The sequence below is a fragment of the Astatotilapia calliptera genome, chromosome 18 (assembly GCF_964374335.1).
Source record: "Astatotilapia calliptera chromosome 18, fAstCal68.1, whole genome shotgun sequence".
Classification (NCBI taxonomy): domain Eukaryota; kingdom Metazoa; phylum Chordata; class Actinopteri; order Cichliformes; family Cichlidae; genus Astatotilapia; species Astatotilapia calliptera.
Genome location: NC_137439.1, coordinates 29,403,515 through 29,423,573, shown reverse-complemented (window position 1 = coordinate 29,423,573; position 20,059 = coordinate 29,403,515). Strand labels below are relative to the sequence as shown.

Here is a 20,059-nt window from a genome sequence, read left to right as displayed (position 1 = left end):
ACAAAATGTCAAATGCCGTAACTGTAACTAGCTGGCATGCAATGCTAATGCAAAAGCCAGTGCTTCGCTAACATAGACCTGTTTACTTTCACTGAAGCCTTCAAAACGGCAGGAGTCTACACACAGCGTGCAAAACAGCATGTTGTTCAATATTTATCTACTCCAAGTCCAAAACAATCCGCTGGGTTTCACTCGTGATGGTTAGCAGTGCAGAAACACATTTAAATGCAGCTTTAAATGCAACTCCACCTGCCGTGGTAAAGCTCTACGGGATTCAGCCCAGATCAAATCAAGTTATGAAAATATTTCAAAACATTTAAATCAAAAAAAAATTTAAATATATTTTTTTCACTGAACAGCAGGTTGATCATAATTTTTATATGAAAAACAATCTCCAAACTATGCTAAACTAAACTGAGTTTAAGATGAAGTAGTTTGGTAATAAGGATAAAATTCTGTTGCCTGTTATGGTGGATACAAGTATAAAGTAGCTGAAAGTTCTGGTGTACTGTATTTGTAGTAGTCAGTACAGAAAATGGAGCATTTACTGTAGATCTTGTCCTTCTGAACCGCTGAACAATGGCAGTGCTTAGATCTTAGATCTGTAGCCGACTCTGACCTTTAACCTCACTGCCGTGGTGGAAACGATAAAAAAAGAATATTTATGTCTGTTCTACCCAACCTTGCCTGTCCCTATGGCGTTCTGTGGCATCAGCAGCAACACAGCACTGACAAAGCAGCAATGACTGAGAATGAACAATAAAATGTGACCTTTTCACAAACCCCTACATCTTCTAAGGAGACACAGACGTTAAAAACGTGAGTACAGTTGTAACTTTCAGCATTTTTAACCACACAGTATCGCATATTTGCAGCAAACCAACTGCCATCGCAGCAGTAATCTGCAGGGACAGACATGTTCAAGTGTGGCCAATGAACTCTCTCCCTGAGAGAAAGCTCCGTCATCCTTTCCACTGTTAGCATATCTGCTACCACAGCAAGATGCCATTTGTCACACTGGCTCACAGACATGCTAAATTTAGACATACTCACAACAACAAAGATGCGAACAAAAGCTTGCAACAAATGCTTCTGTGTGCTTTCCGTAAAAGACATAATTTGTATAAATCACAAAGGTTATACGTCTTCATTATTGGCCCTTCTAAGAGCTCCCACTTTCACCTAAAGCATTATGCAGAGAGAATCTCTATGAGATATGGAATAAAGTGAGGTTTTGTGTGGTAGGCGTTTCATATTCAGACCGCTAGGCCTTTCGGTTTCTTGGCTTGAATCCCATTCTAGTGATGAGATCAGATAGTGATGGGTGGATATCGACTGTAACAAAGACAGCGAGTACAAACCGAGTCCACAGTGCAGTCTGTCCCAGACAGGTCCAAGTGGACCAGGCAGTTAGGCTGGGCCAGGAAGAGGTACAGGTTCTGCATGGGAAGAAGGAGAGAGACTTTAAGATAGTGTTAATATTTCTGAGTTAAGGATGTACACAAGTAAACATCTGCACAGTCAAGGGCAGTGGTTATTGGATTAATTGATACACTCTCACATGGGAATTAGTTAACATCATTAGAACCCAGTCAATGTAGGATTTTTAAGACCAAGACCAATGCTGATGTTTAGTGATTTAAGTCTGATATTCTGATATCCTTTTCTTTTTAGATTTTCATTTATCAACTGTTATAAATGCCAGTACAAACAGCTGCTGATATATTGATAAATCAGTCCTGTTCTGAACAGTATCCTGCATTTTGACACCGATCTCTCATCCCAATCGATCGCGGCAGATAGCCGACCCTCCCTGAGCCTGGCTCTGTCTGAGGTTTCTTCCTGTTAAAAGGAAGTTTTTCCTTTCCGCTGTCGCCAAAGTGCTTGCCTCATAGGGGGATATACGATTGTTGTTTTTTTCTCTGTATGTATTATTGTAGGAGCTACCTTACAATATAAAGCGCCTTGTGATTTGGCACTGTATAAATAAAGCTGAATTGAACTGATTGGATATAGAGAAAATGACTGATTTTCACTAGATCACAATGTCAAAATTAATCAGTAAAGTGATCTAAACTTGAGTATAAACCTATATTACATATTATATTATAGACATAAAATGTCTTAATTATATATAAGCATGTTTCACTTGTTTATGTGTATTAGTATAAATACTACTATTAATATTTGTAAAATCTGAGATTTGCATCTGCAATACCTGGAAAAACCCTCTAAGCAACTCAGCTAAACTGTGACCTAAACACACAAGTCAGGGTATGGATTTAAAAAAAGAAAAGACTGACTAAGCAGCTAAGGCAACAACGAAGGAGTGCTGAGCTTCAGAGGCTCAGCCTGAAAGCCTGAAGAGATTGTGGAGGCAGTAGCAACTTGCTAGGCGCTTCATCTTCCACAGTTTTATGGGGAAGTGGAAAAGAAAATGATCATTCTTTAAAAAGCGCAGGCATCTCAGCTACAGTTTGCCAGGAGGCACATGGGAGACTCTGAAGTAGGCTGGAAGAAGCCCCTGTGGTCTGATAAGAGACCATAAGGCCTTCAGAATCTGCAGCTTGGCTGAAAAATGTTTTTTCACTGCGCAAACTGACTGAACCTGGTCAACTCCGTCAAAGAAAGTCAGAATCAATATTTATGTACACATGTTTTTTTTTTTACATTTCCATCCTAAGGTGGCATAACAGCAGCACTAAAAAAATGATGATTTTCCAGTTTATCAGAATTAAGATATTGTAAACAGTGTAAGTAACAGAGGCCTGAGAATTTTCCATGCAATGATACATTGACTCTTTCCTGATGGGCAAGTGTAAAAAATCTTTATTATAATATTACAAGATTCCTCCCCCCCCCCTCCTCCACTCAAGATTTATTACAGTAAGCGTGCATTAATATATTTGAATGGGAACACACAATGCAACAATTTTTGTGCCTTACTGTAGCGTCCTCTCCAGATAAGACCCCAGGGTTCTTGCTAAGGTCCAGATGCAGCAGAGAATTGGAATAGTCGTCAGCTGAGCACAGTGCCTGGGACAATGAAACCACACCTGGGGGGGGGGGGGGGGGGGGGGGGGTGTTGATAAAGGATTAAAAGAGAAGGGATACAGTAGTTTAATTTAATCACTTATAATCTTTTTTTTTTCAGGGGGCCAATTTAATGCTCTGGACATGACATATCATCAACTGAGGAATAAAAAAGCTGAAGAGGTGAAGAAAAACAAAACAATCTGTGGCAAAAAAATAAAAACTAATTGAGCAGAGACTTGTCAGTGCATGGCAGGCTTGTACGAAAAGAGCTTTCAGAGGAAGCCAGCCACCTTTTACCCACTATCCCAGTTTCCAAGTGCGCCCTGAAAGCCAAACAAAAGTATGTATAAATCAGATCACTACACAATTACAGCCACAGGCCTGATGGAAGCCCTCATTAAAATCCTCATTCTGCAGCACACAGCACCCCATGTCAGGTTACAGCTTAAATACAGACACAGCAACAGCACTGGTGAAACATCTATGAGAGCCAAACAAATGCAAAGCCTACAACTACCATTTCTCTGTGCTGTATTGAATCTAAAATATATCACTGATAACAACCAACAGGAAGTGTTTTTAGCACTAGAGAGGAGAGTGGAACAAGACAGCCATTGCATGTGCCTATCTGAAGCTGGCAAGGCAGTAAGCTGTTCATCCCTAATTTGTAGCGATTAGGAGGGAAATGAGGGGAAGAGGGGGCAGAGTGTCTAATCCACCCCACACTCTGCCTCAATCCATCTATCAGCTGCTTGATTCTGCTGCAAGCACAGACTTTTAGAGGCCAACTAGTCTGTGTGACATTGTCAAGTGTCTATAGAAGTAATGGTGTGAGAGTTCCTGGGATGCATCAGCTTATTTGCATGTCTGATTAACATCTGAGAGGTGACGTAAGCATGTGTTTATAGCATAAGTGTGCATACGGGCTTTGCTTGGCATAGGTGTTTTAGAGACAGAAGGAAGGAGGGGGAGCGAGAGAGATCTATAAATATTCAACAAAAAGTGCTCAGCCCCTGCAAAGTCAAACCCACCTACCAACACCCAACATTCAAGGTCAGCATGATCGTTTCATTCTCCCAAATCACTGTTTCAACCCAGTGGCTTTTAAAACGGCACCTAGTGTGGTCTTCCCATTCATAACATACAAAAGCAGTCAAGGTCACTGTCTGTAGCATGAAGTTTGCATTTAGCTATACCATTAAATTAGGGATCTCCTTGCCTATTCTGCATTGAAAATGAGCAGAGCAGTAAATGCACAAGCAGAAGATTTGAGAGGGGGGAGAACTTGCAAGCTAAAGAACAGAAAATATATTTATATGAGTATACTTGTATTGTCAAGCAAGTACAGTGACTACAATAAACATATTAATCATTTAGCACATTTAAAAATAAGACTTACAGGCAAAACCAAGATAACAAGTCTCATTAATCGATCTCAAATGACTGTTACATCCCAACTATGCTAGTTAGCTAGTTAGCTTTAGCCAGAGTTTGATTTCCTTGCTTTCCTGGCATTTCACTACTTGATAACAAATTGAATCTTGGATCAACAAGATAGATCTTTTTCATTGAAATGGGTCGGGTTAGTTTAATCCCTCAGGAAAGCTGTAGCTGTATCTCACCAGCTAGCTTTAACCCTGACGTCACATTAGCTTGTAAAGATTAGCCTGTTTGGCCATTAGCTTTTTTGTAGTACTTTTGGTTTTTATTAATTTAATTCATTTTTTAAAATTTTATTGTTGTTACAACATTGTGTGTTTTTCAAGTAGTATAATAATACTGCTCTCTGTAATGACAGAAACGCCCATTATATCAGCTAAATCAGATAATCATTACCCATAATGCCATTTAAGATCAGGAATTACTTGTAATTTGCAATAATCATCAAAGAATAAGCTAAAAGCATATGGAATTACATCTGTATTAACATTATCCTTTTGAATCTGCTTTAATACTGTTTAATATATTGTTTGGGATAAAAGCATTAAAACTGGGACACTCTGCTAATACACAGGATTTCATGGAGAATACTTTTTTTATATAAATAATCGACCACTTTCAGTTTTGACCTGATTATTATTTGTTGGATTGATTCACGTGGGACATTTACTGGTCTGCATTTCTGTTTGAGCAATTGTCCGTTCAAATGCAACTGCATTTAGAGCAGCAGGCCACCATTGTGAACCTGGCTTACAGCTAGCTTTTACAGACAATTTCCAAGCTGTCTTTGAGCAAGACACAGTGTTTTGTACTGCTTTGTGTAATGTAATATGAACTCACAATGATAAAAATCTGTGTTTGTCACACAGTCAGCCACTAGGGGCTGCTGTGTCTAATCGCTGCACACTTACCCTTTGAGGAAAGTGAAGTCTTGGAGAGGTTGAGGAGACGCAGGCCCTTGTTAAGGCGACACACCTGTTGAATAAGGTTGGAAACTCCTGGTAGGAGGAGGGGTGGGGGAAGACAGAGAGGAAAGTCAAGTCATCACTTAAACATAAGAGAACATATATTGATCTATCTACACCAAAGACATTAAATGAGCAGTTCAGTGACAAATCACAAAAATGCCAACAGACTTGCTCATTAACAGTGAATTATGAAATGGTTAAGCAACTTGTAGATACTATGTTGGGCTCTGGAAAATGGTGATGGAGAACTGATACATATTTTTTGCAGGTTAAATGAGAAAATACAAAGCAATTGATCTGAAATGTTAGCCTATATTAAATAACATTTTGGTCATTCCATGTCAGTTCACCAAATGTCTCACATGTGACCGGTTTAGATTGGATATGATAGTGGAGCAGTGAAGGGCTGCAAGTGGGATTCAAACTGGGCTGCTGCACACTGGCCATGTGGCATGTGATCACCTGCACACTGACCACCTGGAAAAAAATATTTCAATGAATGAAGGTAGGGGTGTTTTCACATATCTTTTAGTATAACTTGTTTAGAGGCCGTGTTAGAAGGAAATTACATAGAAAACTACTTGAGATGGGTTATTGTTATGGTAAATATCTGGTGCTATGACTCTGTAACTATGGACTGAGAAGAATGAATCCTTGAAGTCACTCAAATATCTGAATGTCCAGTCTCTGACAGCAGATTTGCAGGCCTAAATCTACAATTTGCAAAATATGCATTATTTAATTTAGACCCTTTAACTTAAAACCAGCAAAATTGAGAAATATTACAAGTTATTAACAATGCTGGCTGCTTTAGATGAATATTAGTATTTCAAATATTCATATTGGGAAAATGAGAGAACACCATCACAAATTTTGGGTATATTAACAGGAAATTGCTCTTAAAATGAGAGAAAGAAAGGTACGTACCTGGAGATTAACACTAAAGTTGAGTTTTGTTTTTTTTTTGCATATTTAAGCTTCAAAATCGGCTAAACCATTCATCATCATATTTTCCATTTGCATGAGAAGATGTAAATAAAATATCAGTCGCATGTCTGCAAAACTCCTGCTTCTACTGCAAATCACAAATGTTTCCAACAATGTTTGAACCCAGAGAAAGTGACACATCAAGATGGTCATGTGGACCGGGAACATTCTTACTCATTTCAGCACCACTGCATTCTGCTCAGGTCAGACTTTCAATAATGCTCACACAGTCCTATTTTACAAAAAGTACATCACATTGGTAAAGATTTCACTGTCGCTGGCATCGATTTCAAAAGGAGCACATTCTTCACATTCCTCTCCACAGTTTCAATCTCAGTGTTGGTATTTCATGCTTTCTTTGAATCATTTTTTCAGTAGGGGCATAAATCTTAAAAGGCTTGCTTACAGTACATCCCTGCATCTATATGCCCTCACAGAGCTTATATATAGTTTGGCCATGTAACATTAGACTCCCTTATGTATGTACTCTCCAAACCATGTCCTTGTAATTCTAAAAATAAATAATAAATAAAAACCCAACTGACATAATTTACAGCCTTAATTTTTAAACATATTGCAGTGACTAATCCACATGAGCACCTTGTACAAAAGAGTTTCAGCTCAGCAGTTTCATTAAATATACTGCAGCCATGGAGATAATATGAAAGGCTTTGCTTTTATTAAAAATGGAATTCATTGAAATGCCAAAAGTTGTCTCCTAGTTCGTGTCTCCCTCGCATCCTTTTTTTTTTTTTGTTTATTTGTATTTAGAGTAGTTTTACTTTAGGCAACCGCACACACAGACTGAAGGTCATCCTTTGCTGTAAAGATGTGCATTATTGTGATAAGGTTGCAGTCATTTTACAGCTCCAATCACAATAAAGTAAGTATGTGGCCCGCCCCCCCGACACTTGTCACTTGTGAGGTGAGTAGAAGTGACAAGTGTCAGACGTGAGGACAGAAATGAGCTAATAAGTGGCGTTTGCATGCATATAAGGTCTGACTCTGCACACACACTTCAGGCTGCCTGAATTGTATGGTGTTATTTTTGTGCCACTATTCTGTGCGCACATAAAAAAAATTGCAGGCGCAAGTGTTGCATTTTGAGGAGAAATTTATTTTGAGCAAAGAAAAGCCAAATTTCTTTGCTCAAATGAACAAAATTCATTGCTGCGTGCAAATGAATTTTGCGTTCAAAAAAATGTATTTCAGTGTTTGCTATTATCCACACACACACACACACACACACACACACACACACACACACACACAATAGCAGCCCCTCTCGCTCAGTTTTTGCACTTGCGCTCGCTCGCAATGTGTTGCTTGCGCTTTCAACATTTCTGCCCGTGCGCGCTCAACTCTTTCTGTACACCGTTATATTTGTGCCACAAAACCAGCCAATCACAGACTTGGATGCAAAAAAATCTGATTGGCTGTTTTGGTCTCCAATCAGCTCGAAATGACGAAATGCAATATCCCAGAATCCATTTCGTCCAAAACTCAAACGAGGCAGTGGCGGAGGAACACAGAGTGGCGGAGTTTAAAATATTACTCTTTCTGGGTCACAAGATAAACTTTTAAGATATTTTCATGTGAAAATGGTGCCGTGTAACCTTCAAATATCTGCTTGATTCATCAAGACATCACATATTTGCATAAGTGTTCTAACGTTTTCGGAGATGCCTGTTACCCACCAGCTGACCGCATTTGCCCGGTGGGCCGATGGTGATTTTTCCTTTTTATGTTTGTTTGTTTGTCTTTGTTTGTCTTTGTAACAGTATAAACAATGAAAGGTGGTGGATTAGCCAGTTGGTCATGATCAACTCTGGGCTGGACCAATTACAATACATCCGTATTGAGGGGAAAAGGAATCCCGGACTTCAGGTACAATGAAAAAGACACAAGCTGCCCCTTCTTCTCTCAACCTCTCCCCTCCCTCTCCTGTTGCTACTTCAATCATGAAACTGATCAATGATCAGCTGATCGTCTCTCTTGTTTGTTTATCGCCCACTTTGCGCCAGAAAGAGGAAATCAGCAGGTGTCGCGCTAAACAACAGCAGCACATTCAAGCTTGATAAGCTGTTGTTAGAATTTATTGGCTGGTCTCCAAGACCAAAACAGCCAATCAGATTTTTTTTGCATCCAAGTCTGTGATTGGATGGTTTTGTGGCACAAATATAACGGTGTACAGAAAGAGTTGAGCGCGCACGGGCAGAAATGTTGAGAGCGCGAGCAACACAATGCGAGCGAGCGCAAGTGCAAAAACTGAGCGAGAGGGGCTGCTATTGTGTGTGTGTGTGTGTGGATAATAGCAAACACTGAAATACATTTTTTGCACGCAGCAATAAATTTTGTTCACTCAAATTTGGCTTTTTTTTGCTCAAAATAAATTTCTCCTCAAAATGCAACACTTGCACCTGCAATTTTTTTATGTGTGCTCAGAATAGTGGCACCAAAATAACGCCATAGAATTGTGCGTGTTTATTTTTCACTTGCAGAGACAGATCACAAAGTGGCAAAGTGTGTGTGTCTGTGTGTGTGTGTGTGTGTGTGTGTGTGCAGAAAGGTCTAAGAGGTTCGGATTGTGTGGTGAGCGGTGAGACCAGAAAAATAAAGGATTTCTCCACAGTGAAAGACCAATCAAAACCTACAGCTTGAAATATATGAAAGAAAAAAATGAGAAAAAACAGACATAAAAGAAAATAAAAGGTTCTGTGAGGACAGGGATTGATTCTGAATTCTTTGAAAGCAAACAAAAGCTGTGAAGTAATAACATGGGGCAGAAACCCCCCACCCCCCAAAAAACAATCAAAGTTGCCCTGAGAGAGACAGCGGGAGGAGGGAAGAAGAGTTCATAAGAGTCCAGATTGGTACCTTGGTTGTCTAGTGTGTTATGAGCCAGGTTGAGAGAGTGAATCACAGAGGCTGGGTTCTCTGATAACGCAGATGCCATCTTCTGTGGAAAATCCCTGTGGACAACATTAAAAAGAAAAGTTTTATTTCTGCAAAATTGAAAATTCAATACCGATCTCAGATACTGACGAAACAAATCTCCTGTCTTACCTCAAAGCACTTTACAATAATTCCAGTGTTTTGCTTAAACGTACCAATTAATTGATAAAGGTACTTTAGATTTTTTTAAATTAAGCTAGCATTGCTTTTGCACATGCTTCAAAAAATGTAATGTAATTAAATCAGGTAAACTTTCTAATATTTCAAATTCATCGCATTTCAGGCCATTTTTGTTTTCATTTTGACAATTGGGTCTCATAGTTAATCAAATTCAGAAGTCCAGCATCTCAAATTATTAGAATATGTCATTTCAAGCTTAAATAAAAAATGGTTCAAAACATATAAACATGCATCTTTTGGTTTAGCTCAGCACACTTAGCTGCAATCATGGGGAAGACTGCTGACTTGATAGTTTTCCAGATCATCAACATCCTTCAGGAGAGTAGGCCATGAAAGCTCAATGCTGAAAAGGCTGTCTGTGTGCAGAGGTCTGTGTCGAACAGTATGCATGGAAAGTTGACTGGGAGGGAAAAGTGTGGCAGGAAAAAGTGCACAAACAGTCTTGAGAGAACTGTCAAGAAAAGGCGAGAACACAGGAGAGCCGTGCTGCAAGTGAACTGCGGCTGCTGTCAGAGCATCAAAAGTCACCGCCCACAGACGTCTTTAAGAAAGGAGCTACAAATCTGTCGTAGTCCTCATATCGTTTCACTCCTGAACCAGAGGCAATGTCAGAAGCATCTTACCTGGGATAAGGAGAAAAACTGGGCTCGTGCTCAGTGGTCCAAAGTCTTCTCTTCAGATGAAAAAAAGGTTTCATTTCTATTGAAAATTAATTTTCTAGAGTTTTGAGAAAGAGGAAGAGTGGAGAGCCACAAGTTTGTAAAGTCTGACAATATGGAGTGCCACGTCATCTGCTGGAGTTGCTGAAGATTGGTTCACTGGTCTACCAAAAGCCTTCAGGACACTTTATGCTTCCATCCAGCATCTCCATCAGCTTTATGGAGATGCTGATTTCCTTTTCCAGCAGGACTGGACAGTACCTGCCTGACCACAGTGCCATAACTACTACCAAATGATTTGCTGACTGTGATACTGCTGTGCTCGATTGGCCAGACAACCCTCCTGACCTAAATCCCACAGGGAATCTATTGGGGTATTATTAAGAAGAAGATGAGAAGCACCGGCTATCAAAGCAAGCTGGTCTTCAATAACGCCTCAGCAGTGGCACAAGCTGATGGCCTCCATGTCGCACAGAACTGATACAGTAATTGCTGGTAAAAGAGCCCCAATCACACATCAAGCTGGACATTTCTATATTTAAATCATCTTTTATAACAAATATTGTTATAATATGTGATACTGGATTTCTGATTTTCATAAATATTGAGCTCAAAATTAAAACAAAAATGCTTGTACACTGAACAAAAATATAAACGCAACACTTTTGTTTTTGCTCCCATTCCCCATGGGATGGACGTAGAGACCTAAAATTCATTCCAGATACACAATATAACCATCCCTCCCAAACAGTGGTCACAAATCAGTCCAAATGTGTGGTAGTGGGCACATCTGCTATATTGAGATAATCCATCCCACCTCACAGGTGTGCCACATCAGGATGCTGATCTGACATCATGAGTAGTGCACAGGTGTACCTCAGACTGCCCACAACAAAAGGCCACCCTGGAATGTGCAGTTTTGTCTCACAGCAAAATGCCACAGATGCCACAAGCAATGAGGGAGCGTGCAATTGGCATGCTGACAGCAGGAATGTCAACCAGATCTGTCGCCCGTGCATTGAATGTTCATTTCTCAACCATAAGCCGTCTCCACAGGCGTTTCAGAGAATATGGCAGCACATCCAACCGGCCTCACAACCGCAGACCTCGTGTAACCACACCAGCCCAGGACCTCCACATCCAGCAGGTTCACCTCCAAGATCGCCTGAGACCAGCCACCCAGACAGCTGCTGGAACAATTGGTTTGCACAACCAAACAATTTCTGCACAAACTGTCAGAAACCGTCTCAGGGACGCTCAACTGCATGCCCGTCGTCCTCATCGGGGTCTTGACCTGACTCCAGCTCGTCGCCGTAACAGACTTGTGTGGGCAAATGCTCACATTCGATGGCGTCTGGCACGTTGGAGAGGTGTGCGCTTCACGGATGAATCATGGTTCACATTGTTCAGGGCAGATGGCAGCTGAGAATGTCCCAGTTCTTGCATGGCCAGCATACTCACCGGACATGTCACCCATTGAGCATGTTCGGGATGTGCTTGACCGGCGTATACGACAGCGTGTACCAGTTCCCACGAATATCCAACAACCTCGCACAGCCATTGAAGTGGAGTGGACCAACATTCCACAGGCCACAATTGACAATCTGATAGACTCCATGCGACGATGTGTTGCACTGCATGAGGCAAATGGTGGTCACACCAGATACTGACCGGTTCTGGGTCCCCAGACCCCCAATAGCGCAAAAAACTGCACATTCCAGGGTGGCCTTTTGTTGTGGGCAGTCTGAGGTACACCTGTGCACTACTCATGATGTCAGATCAGCATCCTGATGTGGCACACCTGTGAGGTGGGATGGATTATCTCAATATAGCAGATGTGCCCACTACCACACATTTGGACTGATTTGTGACCACTGTTTGGGAGGGATGGTTATATTGTGTATCTGGAATGAATTTTAGGTCTCTACGTCCATCCCATGGGGAATGGGAGCAGTAACAAAGGTGTTGCGTTTATATTTTTGTTCAGTGTAATAGTCAGTTTACATCTAAAGATTATGGAATTTATATAAGTTGATCTTTTAAAAAAACAGAAAATTTCAAGAAAATTTCAAGATTTTCTATTTTTGAGATGCACTAGTACAACTTATTCTGTCTTTTAGCCAATTGGTAGCTTATTCTCAGCTGACCAAGGCTAGTTTGAACAAAACTCTGATGAACAGATTACAGCCAAGCAAAGTTAGCTAGTAAACTTGCTCCATCTAACTTGTAAAGAGTCAAACATTTCCCTCTGGAGAGAAACAAGGACTGTAAATAATTGACTTACTTTTGTCTGTCGGCTACAAACACCACTCAGAATGAAAGCTAATGTTTATCAATGTCCACTGCTTCCCAACACTTCTGCACATATTGCTCATCCACAGAACAATATGTACACAATGAGGAACATCCTAATATATATATATATATATATATATACACATATTCATTAGTGGAAGTTTAACCACTTGGAACAACATGTCTCCTACAGCCCTGAAAGCAAGGCAAGTTTCCAAGTTAGTTTGACTTCTGGAGTTTGACTGGGTCCCAAATTAGCTGTATTGTTATAAATCCCGCTCGCAGGTACATCTCTTAATTTCTGATTGTAGACACAACAATTTCACCAGAAGATTTACCAGTTACCAAAACATATATCTCACAGGTAGAGTTCCCAAAGATCTAAAAGGTAAAATAGACAAAAAACATTTACATTCAATGTTGTTCCCAAAGTTTTATTTGGGCAGAATTGCTATTTATTTCAAGGCAAATCTCCAAGCATTCATGTAGTCAGGATTACTCGATCTCCTTTAATGTTTGAAGTAAACAATCAAGTGAAAAGTGACATTTTATATTTGTGCCGGAAATCTGTGTTGAAATTCCACATCAGAAACTATATTTGTCAGTATAGGCGCCTTAAATCATATACTATTTGAGTATCTTAACATATTGTATTGTATTGAAGTCTATTATTCTCTTGTTGAAGGTAAGAGCTTTTGGCATAGTGCTTGTAGAGCACCTCCAACAAAAATGACCCTTTCTATTGGAAGTGATTTAACACAGGGGAAGTATAAAAACTCCATCAATATGCTGCAGTAAATCATCGTGCCCTCGGGCAGCCAATTCATCTCAATTAATACTAAATAAGAAAACTGCTCTGCTAAATGATACAAGCCATACATAGAAGGTGGAATGTCTTGCCAGATGAAGCCCAAAATTTCACATCTATTTCAATGGAGAAACAATACACCTGCTACAAGCAGATAGGTGGGGAGGCTTTATTTGAGCTTTATTGGATGAAAGAGTGGAGGTTAAGAGAGGCGAGAGACAGCAGGGGAGGGGAGGAGAAGTGGAGAGGTGAGGTGAGCTTAGGTGGAGAGGTGAGACAAGACTTGTGTAAGTGAAAAGAGAGGAGACAAAGGAGGAGAAAGAGTGAGAAAAGATTGGAGAGTGCAAAAGGATAAAAGAGAAGAGGTGAAGGGGCAAGGAGAAGAAAAGGAGAGGAAATTAGATTAAGAGAGGCGAGGGTAGGGCTGATGATGATGTCAGGAAATAGGAAACCTACGATTTGAGTCCCGCATTCTCCAGAGTGAGCTCCTCCAGACTGTTGGACTTGCTGATTGTGTGTAGAACCTGGTCCACCACCTCTGACCCCTGCAGAAAAAACACACAGCACATGTGGAACGTGGTGGTGTCGAGCCGCAGTGGAGGCCAGAAAAAGTGAACTACAAGCAGGGCTGTAACAAAATAATCTACAACTTATTTATTTATTTTTTGCATCTATTTTATTGTTGTGCCTATAAAAGATTAAGTACATAAATAGAAAAAAAAGCCCATGATAGTTTCCTAAAACCCTTGATGCTCTATTCTACAAATTACTTTTTGTCTAATGATCCAAAACCAGGATCTACTCATTTATTTTTTCAAAAAAACAAAAAAAACAAGCTGTAAATCCACCCAGTGCACAATGGAAATAAGGTGCTGTATCTGCCCTGTATCTGCTTTTAAAGAGGAAGCCTATAGACTGATGTTAGAAAAAAATCTTTAAATGAACTTCAAATCATATCTTATCTTTGGTTTTACACACAATGCCTTCGAATAGGCACAAAATCAATCAGTGTCTTAATTATAATGAGTATAATTACCATTTCATTTTTGTTGAGACTAAAAATAAGAGTTAACTCTATGATAAAGTTTCAATAAATTACCATATTCTTTGGACCATAAGACACATCGCATTATAAGGCGCATTAAGCGAAACAAAACAGTCAGATAAGTCAAACTTTACTTAGCTCATTCTTCTTACTTCCTCCACTTCCCTACCATTGATTCATTAATGTTTAATTCTCTCACAGCCACTCTATTCCCATGTTGTTGCAGTATATTAATGACTAACCTCGTATTGTGGATGGATTATCTCAGTTGTTCTCCTAACTGACGTTTGGTCGGTTTACTATGGGGCGCCGTTTGTAAAGTGAAACATGCTGAAATTAACGGCAACATTTTTCCACATTTAGCTCAAAACAAGTCATTTTTTACAACATTTAGTAAAATATTTGTAACTTTTCATATTTAAAACAGAATTTTGAATGTTAAATCTAAATGTTAAATATTCAATCTAAAGGTTAAATGGCCTGTATTTATATAGCGCTTTACTAGTCCCTAAGGACCCCAAAGCGCTTTACATATCCAGTCATCCACCCATTCACACACACATTCACACACTGGTGATGGCAAGCTACATTGTAGCCACAGCCACCCTGGGGCGCACTGACAGAGGCGAGGCTGCCGGACACTGGCGCCACCGGGCCCTCTGACCACCACCAGTAGGCAACGGGTGAAGTGTCTTGCCCAAGGACACAACGACTGAGACTGTCCAAGCCGGGGCTCGAACCGGCAACCTTCCGATTACAAGGCGAACTCCCAACTCTTGAGCCACGATCACCCTTAAATGTTAAATCTAAATGTTAAATCTAAATATTATATTTAAATCTAAATGTTAAATGTTAAATCTAAATATTATATTTAAATCTAAATCTAAATGTTAAATCTAAATGCTAAATGTTAAATGTTAAATCTAAATGTTTAGGCTAACATGCAAATTTATTGCACGGATCAGCGGAAATACCAAAATAAAAGCTTTCCGAAAACCTTCGGTGCAAAAGTGTGCCGGTAGTGGTCAGACACGTTCTCACTCCCAAAGCATAATAATTTTCGCTAGGTGACAAATTGTCAACATTTTATGCTTTCGGGTACCCAACACGTTCCTAAATTACGGCAACAGAAAAAGGAGAGCACATGAGAACCGTTTGGACTCAATCTACACGTTCGTTCATTTTCTAAAAATCGCTTTGGAAAACACTATTTTACGTCATTTAACTGCTAGTAAAGGTTAGGAATAAGGTTATAGTTAGATAAGGTTAGGTTTAGGGCTGGAACACATGGCTGGAACGTCTATTATGGCGGGACCGTCATTCCACTGGAATTCAGCCATAACCCGACCATGAGAAAGCACGTCCGGCGATTTAGCTGAAAACATCGGAAGATCCATTTTGTCGGCCATCCAAAGGTTTAGCAGTAGTGCACTCTTAGCAGCTGCAGTCTCCACTTCACAATCGCTGCAGCACATGTCCAGCAAAATCGCTGGACATGCTCGTAGGCAAGATGTGAAGCAGCACATGGCGGGGAGAAGCGAGGAAGAGAACAGACACGATTTTGCACCGGAGGTTTTCGGGAAGCTTTTATTTTGGTATTTCCGTTGATCCGTACAATACATTTGCATATTAGCCTAAACATTTAGGTTTAACATTTAGCATTTAGATTTAACATTTAACATTTAGATTTAAATATAATATTTAGATTTAACATTTAACATTTAGATTTAACATTTAACATTTAGATTTAACTTTTAACATTTAGATTTAACATTTAACATTTAGATTTAAATATAATATTTAGATTTAACATTTAACATTTAGATTTAACATTTAACATTTAGATTTAACATTTAGATTTAATATTTAACATTTGATGAAAAGTTACAAATATTTTACTAAATGTTGTAAAAAATTACTCGAAAAAACATGTTTTTGTAAGGTTTTGAGCTAAATGTGGAAAAATGTTGCCGTTAATTTCAGCATGTTTAACTTTACAAACGGCGCCCCATAGTTTACAGCATCCTGCCACGCGATTGTATTTGTCCCTAACCATCGGGAACCTTCACGTTAACTTTTATCGAGTGGAAAAAATTAGCATTCATCCTCCAGCATCACTGTGTTTATGTTATGCTAACGTAGCTGTGTCGCTAGCGATCACGTAGCACAATGTTATATACCAGCTAGTCCAACTTCAGTAACCCTACAAATGTCACTACTGTTTAGTTTCCTGTCTTCATTTATGTTGGAAGTGATAGCAGAGCTGTACGTTTTAATTTTTTCAGAAATCTCTCAGTCAGAACATGGTATATCATGTTTAGGTGCAAACTAGCGAGCTAACTTCCTGCTAACTTCTAACTCTGTTAAATTTAATAGATTCTGTTTTCATGATGCCAGGATGTTAAACTTAATTGTTACACCTGGTAAAGCAGCAACGCTGATCATTTTATTAAAGATGAAAGACAGTTTTTAACTCTCAGTGACGCCACAGTGTTCGTTTGACTTTGGGACCTGAAGCAGATGGAGTTTAGGACTCAGATCACTCCAGGAAGCTCCTGACTAAGGTAGCCGTAATGCTCCGACAATTTAGTGTTAGCATGGTAACTATTAAGTGTTTTGAGAAACACAAAGAAATGATAATTTTCTAAAAACGCCAAAGAGACAAGCTGATTTAATAAAATAATAAATCAATAGACAACACAAGAGAGCAAACGTTTACATTTACAAACATTGTTTGTCTACATCTGGAGAGACAATTCTTAAGTGAGGGAGATTTAAAAAAAAAGATATTTACTATGCGCATGTCTTTGCAGTACAGCTTGGTGAACCAGGTGTTGTAGGCAATGGATGCCACAATCACTGCCAAGTCCCTGGAAAGAAGATGACAGATAAAATTCAAAACTTTAAATTAGCAAACTCCATCTGCTCAAAACCATTTGATCCCATTGATCTATAAATTTGCATTATCTCAGGCCAAACTTATTCTATGCTCTGCATTTAGTAAAAAGCAGTTTATCATTGTGACAGGGAGAACAGCACGGGCAGGGCTGCTTTCTAAAAGATGACTGATACTGCAGTCCTGCTGAGGAGAAGAAGCAGAGTGAAATGGAAAAAAAGGAAAGGAGAGAGAGATGTAAAGATCGATGGCCGGGTCAGTGGATTATTCAATAAAGCCACACTCTGATCCCAACTACAGACCTCAAACACTGCTACATCCACTACTGTACACCCAGACATAGAGCCCACAGATGATCCTGTGTATGCGTTTGGGAGGGAGAAAGTGAGAGAACAGAGAGAGCGAGAGAGGGTGTTATTTAGAATCCTCCAAGGTCCAACTATGGCCGTACTGCTGCTACACCTGCTATACATCATCTGACAAACAAGCAGCAACACAGAGAGAAGGGATGCACAGAGAAAGCGAATACACACAGGGAAAGAGGAAGAAAGGATGATACGGAGGAAAACACAGAGTGAAAGGGGGGAAAGGAGGAGGAAAGAGTGTAATCGGACCAAGGATGTTTCTGTTGCAGTAACCAGGACATTACAGTTTATCTCAGAGGAATAAAATGGCTACAGGCTGTGTTCTTTTTTCATTAGCATGACAGCCGTCAGGCCAGTCCATTCTGACAAACACGGCCAAGTCTGTGCAAGCGAGCAGATGATGCACACGTCAAGATTCATCAGCACTGTCTGATTCATGTTTTGACAGCAGGACATGTAATTGACCTCTATGATCCAGCTCAGTCGTGCAGCGTGTTGGTGTTTATGTGTCAATTTGTACTGGTACGTGCGGACGCGGTGGCACAGTGGGTCAATCTGCTGCAGTTTATGTCCTTAATTGGATCATTTTAGGTTTAGGACAGGGATATGAAACTTTATCCCTTTCAAACTTCAGTCATCTGCAGCAAGAAGGAATTAGAGGCAAGAGAGCAGAGTGGCCAGTCAACAGTCATTTCTTACAGTGCTCTGGGGAAAATGCACATCGATATCAACATGGATACTTGACCGATTTTCCTGCATACGGGTCAGGAATAGACACCCCCCGAAGCTTTTTCCTTTAACAATAACATTTCAGAGACTACTTTTCTAACCAGTGAAGAGGAAATAAAGTGTGAAAAACAGGATTACCAAGATACAGTTGGAGCAATCACAGAGAAAGGTGTCAAAGGAACCCCTCTACTTTAGCTGTCTTACGCCTGCCAGGACTATTCTTCCTCACTAACCAAAAAGGAAAATAAAGTATAAATGCACATAAATACTGTATTTTGAGCATTTCGTGATCTGTTATCAAGGACTCCATTTGAAATAAAAACACACCACAGGTTAGACAGCAATTTTTACAAACAGTTTTAAAAAATTGGGATTACCAAAAATTATGGGTTTACCAAATATTAAATTTTATTATTGGACTAATAATTTAAGAATAACTCAATTCTGATTGCAATCTGACTCATTTTGGCTGTCATCAGTTTGGCTTACAATGGAAGCTGCTTCTCGTGAGTTGGTATCTCTGTCAGCCTCAGCTCACTCCATGAAAAGTTCCTCTTCTGAGTATAATAAAGACATTATTGTCTTTAGTATAATAAGGCTGGGAATCTGGAGGCAATCCAAGCACAATTTTCATAGCCAAACATATTCAATATCTGCTCCTGTAACTGTAAATCATGTCTTTCGTCCATATTTAACAGATGAATCATTTCAAACTTGGCCCAACCTCATATAAATATCTCTATATTAATAAAACGTTTGCCCCTTTCCATCAGTTGTCTGATAAAGTTGGATAACCTAAACATAATTTCTTTAGATATTTACAAATCTGTAGATTTATGAGCAAAACATTCCCTTAGTGTCCAGGTTTTCGATACTTGAACTAGAAAGGAATGATTTCATATACTGTATTTATTCTCAGAATCCCTCCTTTCATCTGGTTTCCCTGAAATCTTTCAAAACATGCCCTTCATAATGCAGATAAATCATCTTTTTGGATTAACTCCATTTAAAAGCATGCACCGCTTACATTTATTACGAAGTTTAACATTTCTCAATTTTATAAAGACAAACCTAACTTGTGACAGGTGTTGTCAAGTCCCAGGAAAATCACGTTCATGTTTTGATCTTGCACGGTTTTGCAGCACTTCTGTGAAGAAATTTTGGATCCTGATCAAATATCACTGGAAAACCAGTGGAACCTAATGCTCTGATGGATTGTGTTTTTTATACTGCCTTTGCTACTTTACTGCCTAAATGTAAAACACGACTTAAGCGAAAATCTCCCATAGCTCCCCTACATATTCAATGGATAAGAGAAGCTGTTAGTATGTGTTGCTGCTCTACTTTGAAACAGCTAAGGGCCTTCAGACAGAAATTTAACATGATGTGGGACCTTTTTCACAAATACGTTAAACAGTTGGACTTTTCAAATATCAGATTCTATATGAAGCTTTTTTAAGGCATCGCAGGTTAAGAGTTATTGTTGTTCACGATTTATTTATTTATGTTATTTATTTATTTATCATTTTTGATATGGATATGTAAATTGGAAAATACAGCAACTTGAAATTTGTTTTATGCAACTTGTACAATATCAATAAGGCTGAGCTGGTCTCTTTAAAGGAATATGACTGCTCTTCCCACTGCTTAGCTTTGATCACAATTACTGTCACTTTTGTTGTTGTTTTTTATTGTC

At 39.4% G+C, this 20,059-nt stretch overlaps 1 protein-coding gene across 6 annotated transcripts in view; it reads right to left on the bottom strand.

Moving 5' to 3' along the window:
* The window catches only part of carmil3 (capping protein regulator and myosin 1 linker 3), a 101,142-nt gene that overhangs the window by 50,739 nt on the left and 30,344 nt on the right, over nucleotides 1–20,059 (bottom strand). For all 6 annotated transcript variants that reach the window (XM_080292541.1, XM_080292539.1, XM_080292538.1 and 3 more), the window contains exons 9-14: nucleotides 17,168–17,243; nucleotides 13,785–13,873; nucleotides 9,309–9,403; nucleotides 5,388–5,474; nucleotides 2,947–3,056; nucleotides 1,362–1,439 (exon numbers count right to left, since the gene is read on the bottom strand). In XM_080292541.1, the coding sequence (XP_080148667.1) occupies nucleotides 1,362–1,439; nucleotides 2,947–3,056; nucleotides 5,388–5,474; nucleotides 9,309–9,403; nucleotides 13,785–13,873; nucleotides 17,168–17,243 (535 nt within the window). The remainder of the gene's footprint in view (nucleotides 1–1,361; nucleotides 1,440–2,946; nucleotides 3,057–5,387; nucleotides 5,475–9,308; nucleotides 9,404–13,784; nucleotides 13,874–17,167; nucleotides 17,244–20,059) is intronic.